This window comes from Ictidomys tridecemlineatus, chromosome X, assembly GCF_052094955.1.
Source record: "Ictidomys tridecemlineatus isolate mIctTri1 chromosome X, mIctTri1.hap1, whole genome shotgun sequence".
Classification (NCBI taxonomy): domain Eukaryota; kingdom Metazoa; phylum Chordata; class Mammalia; order Rodentia; family Sciuridae; genus Ictidomys; species Ictidomys tridecemlineatus.
In genome coordinates this window covers 21,969,641-21,983,089 of record NC_135493.1, presented here as the reverse complement: position 1 = coordinate 21,983,089, position 13,449 = coordinate 21,969,641, and the positions used below count along the sequence as shown (strand labels likewise).

The 13,449-nt window shown below is 34.6% G+C and overlaps 1 protein-coding gene across 5 annotated transcripts in view; it reads right to left on the bottom strand.

The window, feature by feature from the left end:
* Smarca1 (SNF2 related chromatin remodeling ATPase 1) overlaps window positions 1-13,449 on the bottom strand; it is a 79,648-nt gene that overhangs the window by 56,978 nt on the left and 9,221 nt on the right. For all 5 annotated transcript variants that reach the window (XM_021722361.3, XM_021722362.3, XM_021722363.3 and 2 more), the window contains 4 exons: window positions 11,235-11,414; window positions 6,821-6,976; window positions 5,543-5,674; window positions 4,104-4,172 (listed from right to left, as the gene is read on the bottom strand). In XM_021722361.3, the coding sequence (XP_021578036.1) occupies window positions 4,104-4,172; window positions 5,543-5,674; window positions 6,821-6,976; window positions 11,235-11,414 (537 nt within the window). The remainder of the gene's footprint in view (window positions 1-4,103; window positions 4,173-5,542; window positions 5,675-6,820; window positions 6,977-11,234; window positions 11,415-13,449) is intronic.

Here is a 13,449-nt window from a genome sequence, read left to right as displayed (position 1 = left end):
ATCCAAAAATAGGGAACCTAAATTAGATGGTCATGATTGATGGCACAAAATATATTAAAAATTAAGACAATAAGACTACTGACTATTGAATAAGCACTGAAGAACTTGTTTTAAAAAAACCTGCTGTGATATAATAAGATTTTTGAACCTGAGAGGAAATTTGGGGTCAAGAGTTCTAATCAAAGATTCTCCAAAAATGAATTCAAAATGCTGGTGAGTTCAAAGTATTTAAACAAATAAAAGCAGAAAAAAATGGTTCAATGTTAAGGAAGTCTGGATGAAAAGAGAAAAAGGTTTACACATGAAAGGCAGATACTATCAAAAGAAAATAATAATGTTCCAAACCGCAGAATATCTACCTACAATGTGCTAGACATGGAGCCACGAACTTTCTATATAGTATTTAATCCTTAAAATAAATATTTAGGTAAATGTGATTACTTCAATTTTTATAAGTTCATAGAAGCCATTTGCTAATTAGTGGAAGCAGAATTCAAATCCAAACTAAGCTAACTTTAAAATCAATTCAGTTCCTGATTAGCTGTAACAAATCTGTCCAAGTTCTTTAATTTTCCCGACTCTGTTTCCCCATTCATTCATCCAAAATATTTATGGTTAGTATAAAGTTAAGTATTTTACAAAGGGGATACTGATACCTATCTCCAAGGCTGCTGTGGAAACTTGTGATAATACATGTGTAGAGATTTATCATGGTAGACATTCAATAAACTATAGCTGTTTTTATTTAGAGATCTATGGGGGATAAGGAAAAGAGAAGACTAAAAATAAGACTTCTGGTTTCAAGCTTGACGTTCTTAACCTTATCGAAGAGAGACTATGAGGAGTAAGATATTTTCAGCAAAAAGACTCAGAAGGTAGTAGAATATGAAAAGTGTAGTAGTCCCGCTGGGCATTGGTGGTATCAGCCTGTATCAGCAACTCAGGAGGCTGAGGCAGGAGGATCACAAGTTCAAGGTCAGCCTCATCAACTTAGGGAGACCCTGCCTCAAACTAAAAAATAAAAAGGACTGGCATTGTTGCTCAGTGGTAAAAACTCCTGGGTTCAACTCCCATTACAGAAAGAAAGAAAGAAAGAGAGAGAGAAAGAGAGAAAGAACATAATCCCCTGTTATCCACAGGGGATACATTGCAAGACACATCCCCCAAAACCGTGGATGCCTGAAACAATAGGTTGTACAGGATCCTATATAAACTGTTTTTTCCTATGCACACATACCAATAATAAAGTTTAATTTATAAATTGGGTGTACTAAGAGATTAACAATAATGAAATAGAACTACTATAATAATATATTGTAATAAAAATTATGTGAATGTGGCTCTCAACACTTACAAAATTTTTGTTTCTAGAGTTTTCCACTTAATATATGGACTATGGTTGACTGTGGGTAACTGAAATCACAGAAAACAAAAGTGATAATAAAGGAAAGATACTGTACAGCTCAGGAAAGAGATACAAGAGGTCAATTTGGTAGTTACCAGTATATAGGCAGAAAGTGAAACTATGGGAGTAAATCTCTAGGGAAACCAAACAGGAAAGAGTTTTCAGCATGAGGAGTGGTTAGCAATACCAAACAGAAAAGCCAAGATACTCACCAAAAGGTATACCCTTAATTCAAACTCTGGAAAGTCACTTCAAAAGACTATGTGATCCCAGTGGTTCAAGAGGCTGAGGCAGGAGGATTAAGAGTTCAAAGCCAAACAACTCGGTGAGACCCTGTCTCTAAATAAAATACAAGGTAGGGCTGGGGATGTGGCTCAGTAGTTGAAAAAAACAAAGACTGTGAAATAGGTTTCAACTGCATAGAATGGATTGAAACCAGTGGTCAATGGGTTCAACAGTGAATAGGAGATTAGGTAGTACAGATGGATAGGAAGAGGTTTACTACTCTTTCAAAAAGGTTGGCCATCAAATAAATAAGAATCAGAGAGCAGTGTCATATATTTATGTGAGGGTTAGGTGGGTGTGGGATTAGAAAAACTGAGCTCTTGGCTCAATGGACTACAACCCATCTACTGGGCATTTACTAAAAGAAGGACTTCCAATTGTAAATATATGTCTTCTGTAACTCAGAAGTATCTATCAAGGACCTGACAGCCATTCTCAGGAATGTAACCATCAAAGAAATAAGGCCTCAGTCTCCAAGATTCCATGGGAGAACAAAATCCTAACTTTGATAATTAACCAGCCAAGAGACACAGCCATGTATTATTAGGCTCCCGCTAGCTTTGTTGTAGATACGCGAGTTATGGTGATAATGGTTGTCTAGGTTACTTTCCAGTTGAAAGATGCTTCTGTCAAAACCACTGACTCTTCACTTGGGCCTGTTCTGGTGTCCAATGGGTGACCTTTTGACATCAGGAGGCCCAAAACTCTACCTTCAGGTTATTGTAATGCCACCGTTTTCTGACCATGGGTCCTCTGAAGAGCCAAGAAGTCTGATTATGTATGCACAGATCATTGATCACTTAACCTCCAATCACCTTTCCCCACACCTCAGAATACCCTGCTTCTTTATCCCACAAATATTCCCAAAAACCATCCTCAGAGAGGCAGATTTGAGATTTGGGTCTTCTACATCCATGGGCTCAGCCATCTTGCAAATAAACTCTTTCTCTTTTGCAAAATTCATTGTTGCAATGATGGGCTTACTGTGCAGATGGCAAAACAGGCTTAGTTCAGTAACATTGGGTTTTTATTTAATAAGGGAGATGTCATATAGGGTTTATGTGTCCCATCTAATATAGAGAGAAAGGTAGAAAATTTAGTCAATTGAAAGGATAAATCAGAGGGGAAAGACCTTAAGGAAGCAGAAAAATGTCCATAAGGAAACAAGAAGAGGTGAGATCCAAAGTTCACATAAAAGAATTATTCACTGACCTGAGTAGGTTAACACATATGTAGACATCCTTGAAAGATACACATCCTTAAAGGAGTTCTTACATAATGATTTCTACATATTCTTTGAGAAGAGAATGAATCTACTTGCAAAGAGAGGCAGAAGGCAGGAGATATGTAGGATAGAAATTTTGAGGAGACTGGGAAAGGTCTGAAATATGTGTCAGAGCATAGATGTTGAAGAAACACCAATATCATAAAATCCCAATTTGTTAGAGGACATGAAATCACAGCAGTTTGAATCTGTAGAGCTGTAAAACTTCTTTATCAATATTGAGAAAGCCCAGTATGAAGAAGATCACTCTGGTAATAAGTGGTAGCAGAAATCAAACCCAGAAGAAAAAGAGACAGTTACATTATTCCAATTCACAATTTTGGGGGCAGGTATGAAAGACAGTCAAAGGAGCAAATATGTTTGGTAGAACTGGCCAAAAAAAAAAAATAGAGTGGTTCAAGTTACATAAAATGAGCTTATTAATGGATACATAAAAAATCCATAACAGAGGGCTGTGATTATAGCTCAATGGTAGAGAGCTTACCTAGCGCCTGTGAGGCACTGGGTTTGATCCCCAGCACCACATAAAACAAACAAATAAATAAAGATTTTAAAATCTGTAACAGAAATTGGTTGATACATAGGAAGAAGCAGCAGGGGTCCACAGATGGGAGGTCTCTGTAAGGTAATCGAACAGGTACAAAAGACATAACATGAGTTAAAGACCTAGAAGTATATGACGTTGCTATCGAAGAACAGAAAACTGGTGTTCAATGAATGTAAGGGAATTACCTGTTGATAAATGATAAAGAAGAGAATGGGTATAGTGTGAAACTGAAAGATAGCTTGAACTTCAAGGGAAGAGTTTTATACATGAAGGTGAAGAAGGATTAGCCTTGGGGAACCAGGAGAATACTGATGCCATCCAGAGGACCCATGGAGATGAGACAGTAAAGAGCCTCTAGTGGAAAAGACTGCACTATTACAGAAGAGACCAAGGCAAAAAAGCTGTTTTGCAGAGGCAGAGGATACAGTGAAGTTTGCTAGCCAAAGAGGCTATCAGCAAGACTGAGGGAGAAGCAATGAAACTGAGCCAAAAAACAAGCCCAAAAGTTCAGATTCTATGGCAGTTCGTTTCCTGGCTCAGTTATATGTAATTCATTAATTTTCTTGTCTGCTATTACTTACTGCATGAAGTCTTTCCACGAGTTTTTGATCACCAAGGCAATTTTTAGTGTCAAACCAAGAATCAAAGTCCTGTGGAGGGATAAAAATTCAGCAATAAGTACACAGGTTTTCTTTAAATAAACTAGATCACCGTAAGTTCTTATGCAGTCAATACAGAAGTAATTTACTTTAAAAGTACTTTCACAAATGCATTGTTTTTTTAAATTTTTTTAGTTATAGATGGACACAATACCTTGTATTATATTCATTTAGTTTTTATGTGGTGCTGAGTATTGAACCCAGTGCCTCACACATGCTAGGCAAGCACTCTTCTACTGAGCCACAGCCCCAGCCCACAAATGCATTAATTGTGATGGCCAATATTACTTCTTTTTTAAAATCATTTTTACAACTTTTATTTGTTTATTATTATTTTTATGTGGTGATGAGTATTGAACCCTGTGTCTCACACATGCTAGGCAAGCACTCTACCATTGAGCCACAACCCCATCCCAGAAATGTGTTAATTGTGCTGGTCAGTATTACTTACTTCTGAAATAGGTAGAATACTGGAACGGTTACAAAATTTGGACCCCATTTTAGAGAAACTTGGTCAACAAATTTTTTCCTTAGAAACATTAGACTTTCCCATACTGTAGTAATATTATATCTAGTTTAAAAGAATAGGAGTTAAGAATCAAAAAATCAAGCTCCAAAGTTCTTAAATCACTTGATTCAGTTTGCTGCCCTGTGGTAATGTTGTGTTTTGTAAATACACTGTTTTTAAATCACATGTTATAAGTTCTTTAGCACTCACCAAATGTTAATGCCTACAATGCCTCTTCTCTTTGAGAAGAGAATGAATCTACTTGCTAAGAGAGGCAGAATACAGGAGATACCTACAATAATCAAGGGAAGGTACAGAGAAATAAGATGGTTGAAATTATATTATGTGCATGTACAATTATGGTATAATGATTCTCACTATTTTGTATAATTGTAATAAAACCTTCCCAAAAAGATTACTTCTGCCACATCGTACACAGAAATGTGTTTTAAGTCCCCCAACTTAATTAAAAGAAAATGTTGAATGTACTATTCTGAACTCATAAGTTGTGGAAGCAACATGATATAGGCAAAGTTGAACAGCCAAGTTAATCTCAAGAGAAAGTATTTCCCTAAATACCATCATTTTAAAATTGGGTACCTGAGAATTTTCTCCCTGAGAAAAACCAACACACAGAGGTAAAGAATTACAAATGAAAAAGAATTATGAATTTTAGTCTATATTCTACACTTTGAAAACAGGTATCTGTGAACAACAGAAAAATATATTTAAAATAGATGGCTTGGGACTGAGGATGTAGCTCAGTGAGGGATAGGAGTACATATAACCATACTCGAGACCCTAGGTTCAACCCCCAGCACCATCACCCAAAAAAAGTATAATTTACACTTACATCTGCAGAATTAAAGACATCGGGCAATAAAAAGTTGAGTAATGCCCAGAGTTCATGCAAGTTATTCTGCAAAGGTGTTCCAGTTAGAAGTAAGCGGTTAGTTGACTTGAACTCACGAACAATCTCTGAAAGCTAGAAAAATAAGACTTATGTAAGTGTTGTTTTATTTGTTGTAATGTTCAACATTTGATTATACTTTATTTAACCAATATGTTTTCTGAATACAGTATAATTCAAAAATTAATTATCTATGGGGAAATATCCTAGTTCAGGTGACACTCCTGCAGTGAAGCACAACTCAACAAAATTTTCTAGGCATTTCTATGCTGAAAGAATGCAGATAGTATTTATACTTAAGACTCCTCCCCTACTTTGAAGATTTTTTCCAGTTCAATCCCCATAAAATAGTCAGAAATTCTCCATGGAATCCAGGCTATCACCTTATATAATAAAATCTCCTTCTCCCCACTAACCACATTCACCTACATACCTAGCCAAATTCTAATTTGACCTGGTCACAATTTTTCACTACCATAATTAAGCTCATTTTCCCAGACACTATTTATGCTCTTTCCAAATTTAAGACCACAAAAATTATGACAAAAACATAAAAGAATGGTAATATTAACAAAAATCTTTATTTTTATAATACACTTAAATAATAATTATTCTCTAACATGCGTCCTCTTATCAGGTTATTAGTTCCAATTTGAAATTAGTATGATCCACCTGGTGGTTTTGCTCCAGTTCTGTCCCTGTTTCTCCCAAAGTAGCCCAGTGATCCAAAGACAGGCTCATCAAAATAACTGAAGTTTTTTCTATTGTTGATGGAGTTGAATGGCAAGAAATATTGATATTTTTCAATGTTAACACCACACTCTAATTCGCACAAGTCAGATAATTCCAGGAAATTCTTTTTTTTTTCTAATCCACATGAATACACACAAGAGAGTTCCTCAATAAAAAATAAGTCAATGCAAAGGACATTTGTACACCAAATATTCTTACAACAATATTAAAATATTGTAGCATTACAGAGTGGGGTGTAATAGGAGGCACAGCAAATGAACACCTAATTTTCTTTAAATTAAACTATACTTAAGTTTTATCTGTCTTGTAGTCAATAAATGTAGACTTTAAAACCATTTTAAAAACTGATTTTCATTCACCTTTCATGAATAAAACCACAATCTTCCATTACTTTTTTATTTCAAATACAGAAAAGTGAATAAACCTGATAAATAAATAAAAACGTGAATAAAGATACTGAGAACTTACCTTAGATTTTTCATTTTTTATTCTGTGAGCTTCATCAATGACAAGGTATCGCCAATGAAACTTTTTGAATACAGACTTTTCTTTAATCACCATCTCATAAGAAGTAACACAAACATCCCACTCTCCGGGCATCATTTCATCACGGATAAAAGCAGCCTAGTAGTGCAAAATAAAGTTCTTTATATTAGAAAATGCTGAAAAGATGATCAAAAAATTGAAGTTTCAAGACAATACTAAAAGTTGTAAGAGACCCTGAGGATCAGTCAATCTCATCCATTTTAGAGACTGGAAAATTAAGGCCCAAAGATATCCTTGTCCTCAATTATCTAGACACAATGCTGATATATTCAACAGAAAAGAAACAAAGATTTCCCTTACATGAGTACAGGATAGCCAATGAACTAGAAAAGTTCACATCACCAGATCACTGAATTACAAAATTCTGACTTAATGGATAAACTAAGTCTTTCTAAACACTATATTCTTAACAAGGTTCAAGCATTAGTAACATAATCTAGTTTCAACAAAAAGAAAAAAACTCAATATACATTAATGCTTCTAACCTTTCAAGAACTCTCATATATTCCTTCATTTCCTAGCAGGGATGAGTTGTACATTTTTTTTAATATTTATTTTTTAGTTTTCGGTGGATAGAACATCTTTATTTTATTTTTTATGTGGTGCTGAGGATCGAACCCAGCACCCTGTGCATGCCAGGCAAGTGCGCTACCACTTGAGCCACATCCCCAGCCCCCCAAAATTAACTTGTTTCTGGGTGGGCACAGTGATGTAATCTCAGTGGCTCGGGAGGCTGAGGCAGGAAGATCGCCAAGTTTAAAGCCAGCCTCAGCAAAAGCAAGACACTAGCATGTCAGTGAAACCTTGTCTCTAAATAAAATACAAAACAGGGCTGGGGATGTGGCTTAGTGGTCGAGTGCCCCTGAGTTCAATCCAAAGTACCAAAAAAAATTAACTGTTTTTTACACTGTTGGTGGGATTGTAAAATAGTGCTACCACTATGGAAATAAGTATGGAGGTTCCTCAGAAGACTAGAAATTGGACCACTATATGACTGAGCTATACTATTCCTTGGTATTTATCCTAAAGAAATAAAAAGTCATCATACTACAATGATACATGCATAGCCATGTTTATAACACCAAAATTCACAATAGCCAAACTATGGAACCAGCCTAGATGTCCACCAATGGAGAAATAAAATATGGTATATACTACCCAATGGCAAAAAAATAACAAATAGAAATATTTTTCTCTCTATTATGTATGTGCTTATAGTCTTGAGTATTCATTCAGCTGTGAATATCATCTGCAAATTGGAGTCAAACTAAGCATTTTGAGATTTTAAAAAATTAAATGTCTGTCAAAATATGAAGTAAATAAAGTGTGCTATATATGCACAAAGGAGTTTTATTCAGCCATAAAGAAGAATGAAAATATGTCATTTTCAGGAAAAGGGATAGAACTAGAGAACATTATGTTAAACAAAATAAGTCAAATTCAAGAGAGTCAAGGGTTGTACATTTTCTCTCATATGTGGAAGCTCTGGAGGAAAAAAGGTGGGGGAAAGGGATCTCATGTAAATCAAAGGAAGAACACCAATAGAGGAAATGGACCAGGAGGAGGGAGAAGTGGCAGAAACAAGAAATACTGGGGAAAGATATTGCCCAAACTATATTGATCTTGTGTGCATGTAGAAATATGTAACATCAAACCCCACTATTATGTATGACTATAATGCACCAATACAAAATTAGAGAAATAAAATGTCTATTAAAAATTAAAAATAAACTGTCCACTACAAAGTTTTTATTTCATAATTCACAGCTATGCACCAAAAACAATGTGAACTCATTCAAGAAATATTTACTGAATGTCCAATGTGTGTTAGATTGCCTGGACTAAAAGTAGAGGACAGCAAAAAAGGCATTTGCACTAATCTTAAGTTGCACCTGGGAAATTATCACATATTTGGAGGTGCCAGACCTCATTCAATCCTGCTAACACCTTATCATTGTTTGATTTTGTGAACACTCAGTTTTATGGTTCTTTCTACACGTTTCATAGAACATATGTATATTTTAACTGAAATTAGCTCTGTTTTGAAATTTTGTAACTACTGGGTAGACTGAGAGTTAAATATCCTGATAAAATTTTAAATGTCACATAATCTAAATGCTCTCATTTTGTAGGTAATAAAGTTCAGGTCCTTTGAGATTCACTCTCACCATCATACAAGCAATAGCAAAGACAAAACTAAAACTACATCTGTTTCCATGTCCATTACCTTTAGATACCTCAGGGACAGACAAAGGTAGGGGTCACAAAGCCATTTTTGGGAATCACACCTCCATGTGCTTCAGGACCACGTTAGTATCAGAGAGAATCAAGAGTATCTCTAATAACTTCCCAACTCAATTAAATACCCATTATAACCTACATCAGATTTTTATTACTAAAATACTGACCTTACAATATTTACAGAAGGTCACAATAATAGAAGGACCCATGTGGTATCAAATCTGTCTACAAATAATGATCTGGACTTTATCTATCTCAACATTAATCTCTAAGTACTGAACATGGTATATTAATTACTTATATGACTGATAAACACTGGTTTTGAAACTCTTCTTACCATGCCCCAGTGTAAAATTACGTCTAAAGTTGCAAACCAGTATACACATATATGTTTCAGTACTTTTACGTAGAAAGAAACAACTTAAAGGCTCCTCAAAACCATACTTACTCTAGTATGAAAGTCTGCTTAATGTTCTACTTTTTCTCAATGTTTTTTTTTTAATTTTTTTTAAGAGACAGAGAAAGAGAATTTTTAATATTTATTTTTTAGTTCTCGGCGGACACAACATCTTTGTTTGTATGTGGTGCTGAGGATCGAACCTGGGCCGCACGCATGTCAGGCGAGCGCACTACCGCTTGAGCCACATCCCCAGCCCTTTTCTCAATGTTTTAAAAAACTTTTTTCACCACTCACTAAGCTGAATTTACAACCCAGTAATGAATGGCAACTCACAATGTGAAAAACATTGACTTTGAAGAATATTTTTCAAACTTAAGAAATTTTTCCAACTACCAGAATCCAAACCTACCATGGGTAGACATAGGGCAGTAATGAATTAAATACATCCACTGTCTCTTTAAAAACTTCCACAGATACTTCATGAAACTCTGGATTACATAAAACATAGGTAAAGCTGCTGAACTGCATTTTTACCAAGCCATTACAAAAAAACAAAAGCCTAGATATTTCTCTTTTCTTTATGATCTTCAAGAAATAATTTTAGCAAAAGATCAGTATTTTGTAAATATAAAATCTTATAAACAGTGGTATTATATTGAATAACAGCAGTGACCAGAAAGAGTTCTTCATAGTGACAAATTTCCTATTGGGAAATATTAGGCATAGTCAAAAAAAGCTGTAATTCTAAATTTATGAACTCAGCATTTCACTATTTAAATTATTTATAAGTTAAATTTAAATAAATTTAAGTACTTTTTCTTCAAGCAAAATGATGAGGATAAAATTACATAATTCATTATGATACTATTCTTTTGAGACTATCTTTTGATAACCTATCTAAATATGTAAAACAGAATAACACTATCCTGTGTTCTCTGGAGGCAAAATAAAGACAAAGTTTAATAATACGCTTTGTAAGCTGATTATTCATTCTATATATTTGCATAATTTAATATTTTTAGATTAATTCTACATCCTAAAATAATTGTAGCCTACAAGATTGATGAATGGCTAATTTTAATACCTCCTCCCGAAACCCGAGTTTCTAATATTACCTGATAATATACACAGATATGTATATGTCTTGCATAAACACAAAATATAAGGCTCTTGGTACATATGAAAGATTCCATTTGTGTATGTGTGTGTACTTATGACTATACCAAGACAAAATTTAAAACTTTAAGTTATACAAATTTACACATTTCTGGCTTCAAAATAACACAAATGATAGACTCAGTGAGAACACAGACTACCAATAAAATTTTTTAAGTCACTTAAAAATAAAATTTAAAAATGCTTAAGTTAATAAACTAGTTAAAAGTAAGTGGGCTAGGGATGTAGCTCAGTGGTAGAGCGCTTGCTTTGCATGTATGAGGCTCTGGGTTCGATCCTTAGCACCACATAAAAATAAATAAATACATAAAAAATAAATAAGTCCAGATGAAGCATAATAATAGATTGTCTGTTGTTAATAGGTAATATATCAACCTCATAGGATGTTGTGATAATTAATAATGTATGCAAAGTACTTAAAAATTATTTATTAGTAGTAGTTGACCTAAGTCTTTAACAGCAATACTATGTATATGATGTTGTTCTTGACTGCCCTTTTTAAACTTGTTTCTCACTTACTCTTGCATCTTTGTCTCCGACGAAACAAATAACACGGAGAGACGGGACCCATCGTTTAAATTCATTCATCCAGTTGTGTAAAGTAGACTTTGGAACTAAAACCATGTGAGGTCCAGGAATGTTTCGGTAGTGCTTCAGGTAACCAAGCAAAGCAATCGTTTGTAAAGTCTTACCAAGTCCCTGCATTATCATCACAAGGGGGAAAAAGATCCATAAATGTACTTTCTTTAGTGAGAATTTGTTGGTAACATTACAAAAGATAGTTGTCAACTATCTCACAGTGAGAATTATGTTTTTACCAATGAAAGGAAAAAGGTCTTTTTATAAAGCAACACCCCGCCAACACACAAGCACACACACACACACTCTCTTTTCAATTTAGTACTTACTGTGAGAATAAAAAGAAACCAAGAACCTGAACTCCAAATGCTGCTTGACCATGTAACTTTCTATTGAGGGCATTTTTTTTAAAATATTTATTTTTAGTTGTAGTTGGATACAATACCTTATTTTGTTTATTTATTTTTATGTGGTGCTGAGGATCAAACCCAGGGCCTCACACGTGCTAAGCAGTGCTCTACCACTGAGCCCCAGCCCCAGCCCCTATTGAGGACATTTGTATTCCTAAAGGAACAAGCAAGCTAATATGTAATTTTTCTAGTAATTTCAAAGCTAGGAATTGTGTGTGTGTGTGTGTGTGTGTGTGTGTGTGTGAGACAAAGACAGATTTTCTTCAGCAGCCTGCTTAGATATCAGTGTTTCTTATTCTCCCCAACATTATCACAGCCCAGGCATTAAATATTCAGGCTATGCATCTCCGGGGACTTGCAGCTCTGTACTTACATGCCACATTCTTAAAGATGTCAAGAACCACAAAAGAACATAGATTTGAAGCCAGACATTTAAAGATCGCTAGTCTAGTGGACAATTAAAAAATATATATCGAACTTGCCACCCTAACCCATGAGAAAGGTAACTACACGCTATACTGTTTGGCCTTTTAAATCAGCTTTTTGAGCTGGAATTATAATTCAGTGATAGAGCACTTGTCTAGCTAGCATTCATGAAGCCCTACATTCAATCCAGGATTCAATGCAGGGCTCAATCAATCAATCAATCAATAACGGCTTTTGGCTTTATCTCTGTATAAAGTATATACTTTTCTTTATAAACTAAGCTGAAAACAATTATTTTGTAGTTGTAGATGGACAATGCCTTTATTTTATTTGTTTATTTTTATGTGGTGCTGAGGATGAAATCTAGTGCCTCACACATGCTAGGCAAGCACTCTACCAATAAGCTACAGCCCCAGCCGTGAAAACAATTTTAATAGGGTTTATCTTATCTGATATGTCAATGAGATGGGTCTCATGGACAATATGCATCAAAACCTTAAAATGGTTATACTCCTTAACAAAGTAATACCACTTTCAGGAATCCTATGGAAATAATCTGAGAGATACAGAAAAAACAAAATTGTATTCATACTACATATCAAGCAATTAAAATACACAGTAATAAAGGTGGAATAAAATTATGGTACCTCCCTAGGATTATTCTGCAGTAAAAAAAAAGTTATTTTTTACAAAATATTGTAATTACATGGAAAAAATGTATAAATGTGAAGAAATCATAATGCAAAATTATTTATACAATGTGATCTCAACTATGCAAAATAAACATCCAAAAGAAAAAGACTAAAAAGGAATATGGCAAAATGTCACTTGGGGTTATTTCTAGACATCATAATTATAATTTTATTTTATTTTTTCTTTATATTTTCAAATTTTCTATGGTCCTTTTAGGTGACTTTCTCTTTTTTTACTTATTTATTTTTTAGTTATAGATAGACACAATATCTTTATTTTATTTTTATGTGGTGCTGAGGATCAAACCCAGTGCCTCAAGCATGCTAAGCGAGCACACTAGGTGAGTGCTCTACCTCTGAGCCACAACCCCAGCCCAACTTTCTCTTTTTTAATAATTAAAAAAATACAACTGGTGTTAACAGGATTTTTAAACATCTCTAGAGCCTTCACCTTAGACCAGTTATAACTACAAAGTGTTTGGGGCAAATAATCTTGGTCCTCCTATTGACATACTAACTAAGTTTCTCCCCCTCTGAGCTGACTAGAGTCCCCCAAACAGAATATGTAAGTATAAGAAGCTGCTGACCCTTTATTTAAAGGATCCTGTGCCACACACCTAATAGCTG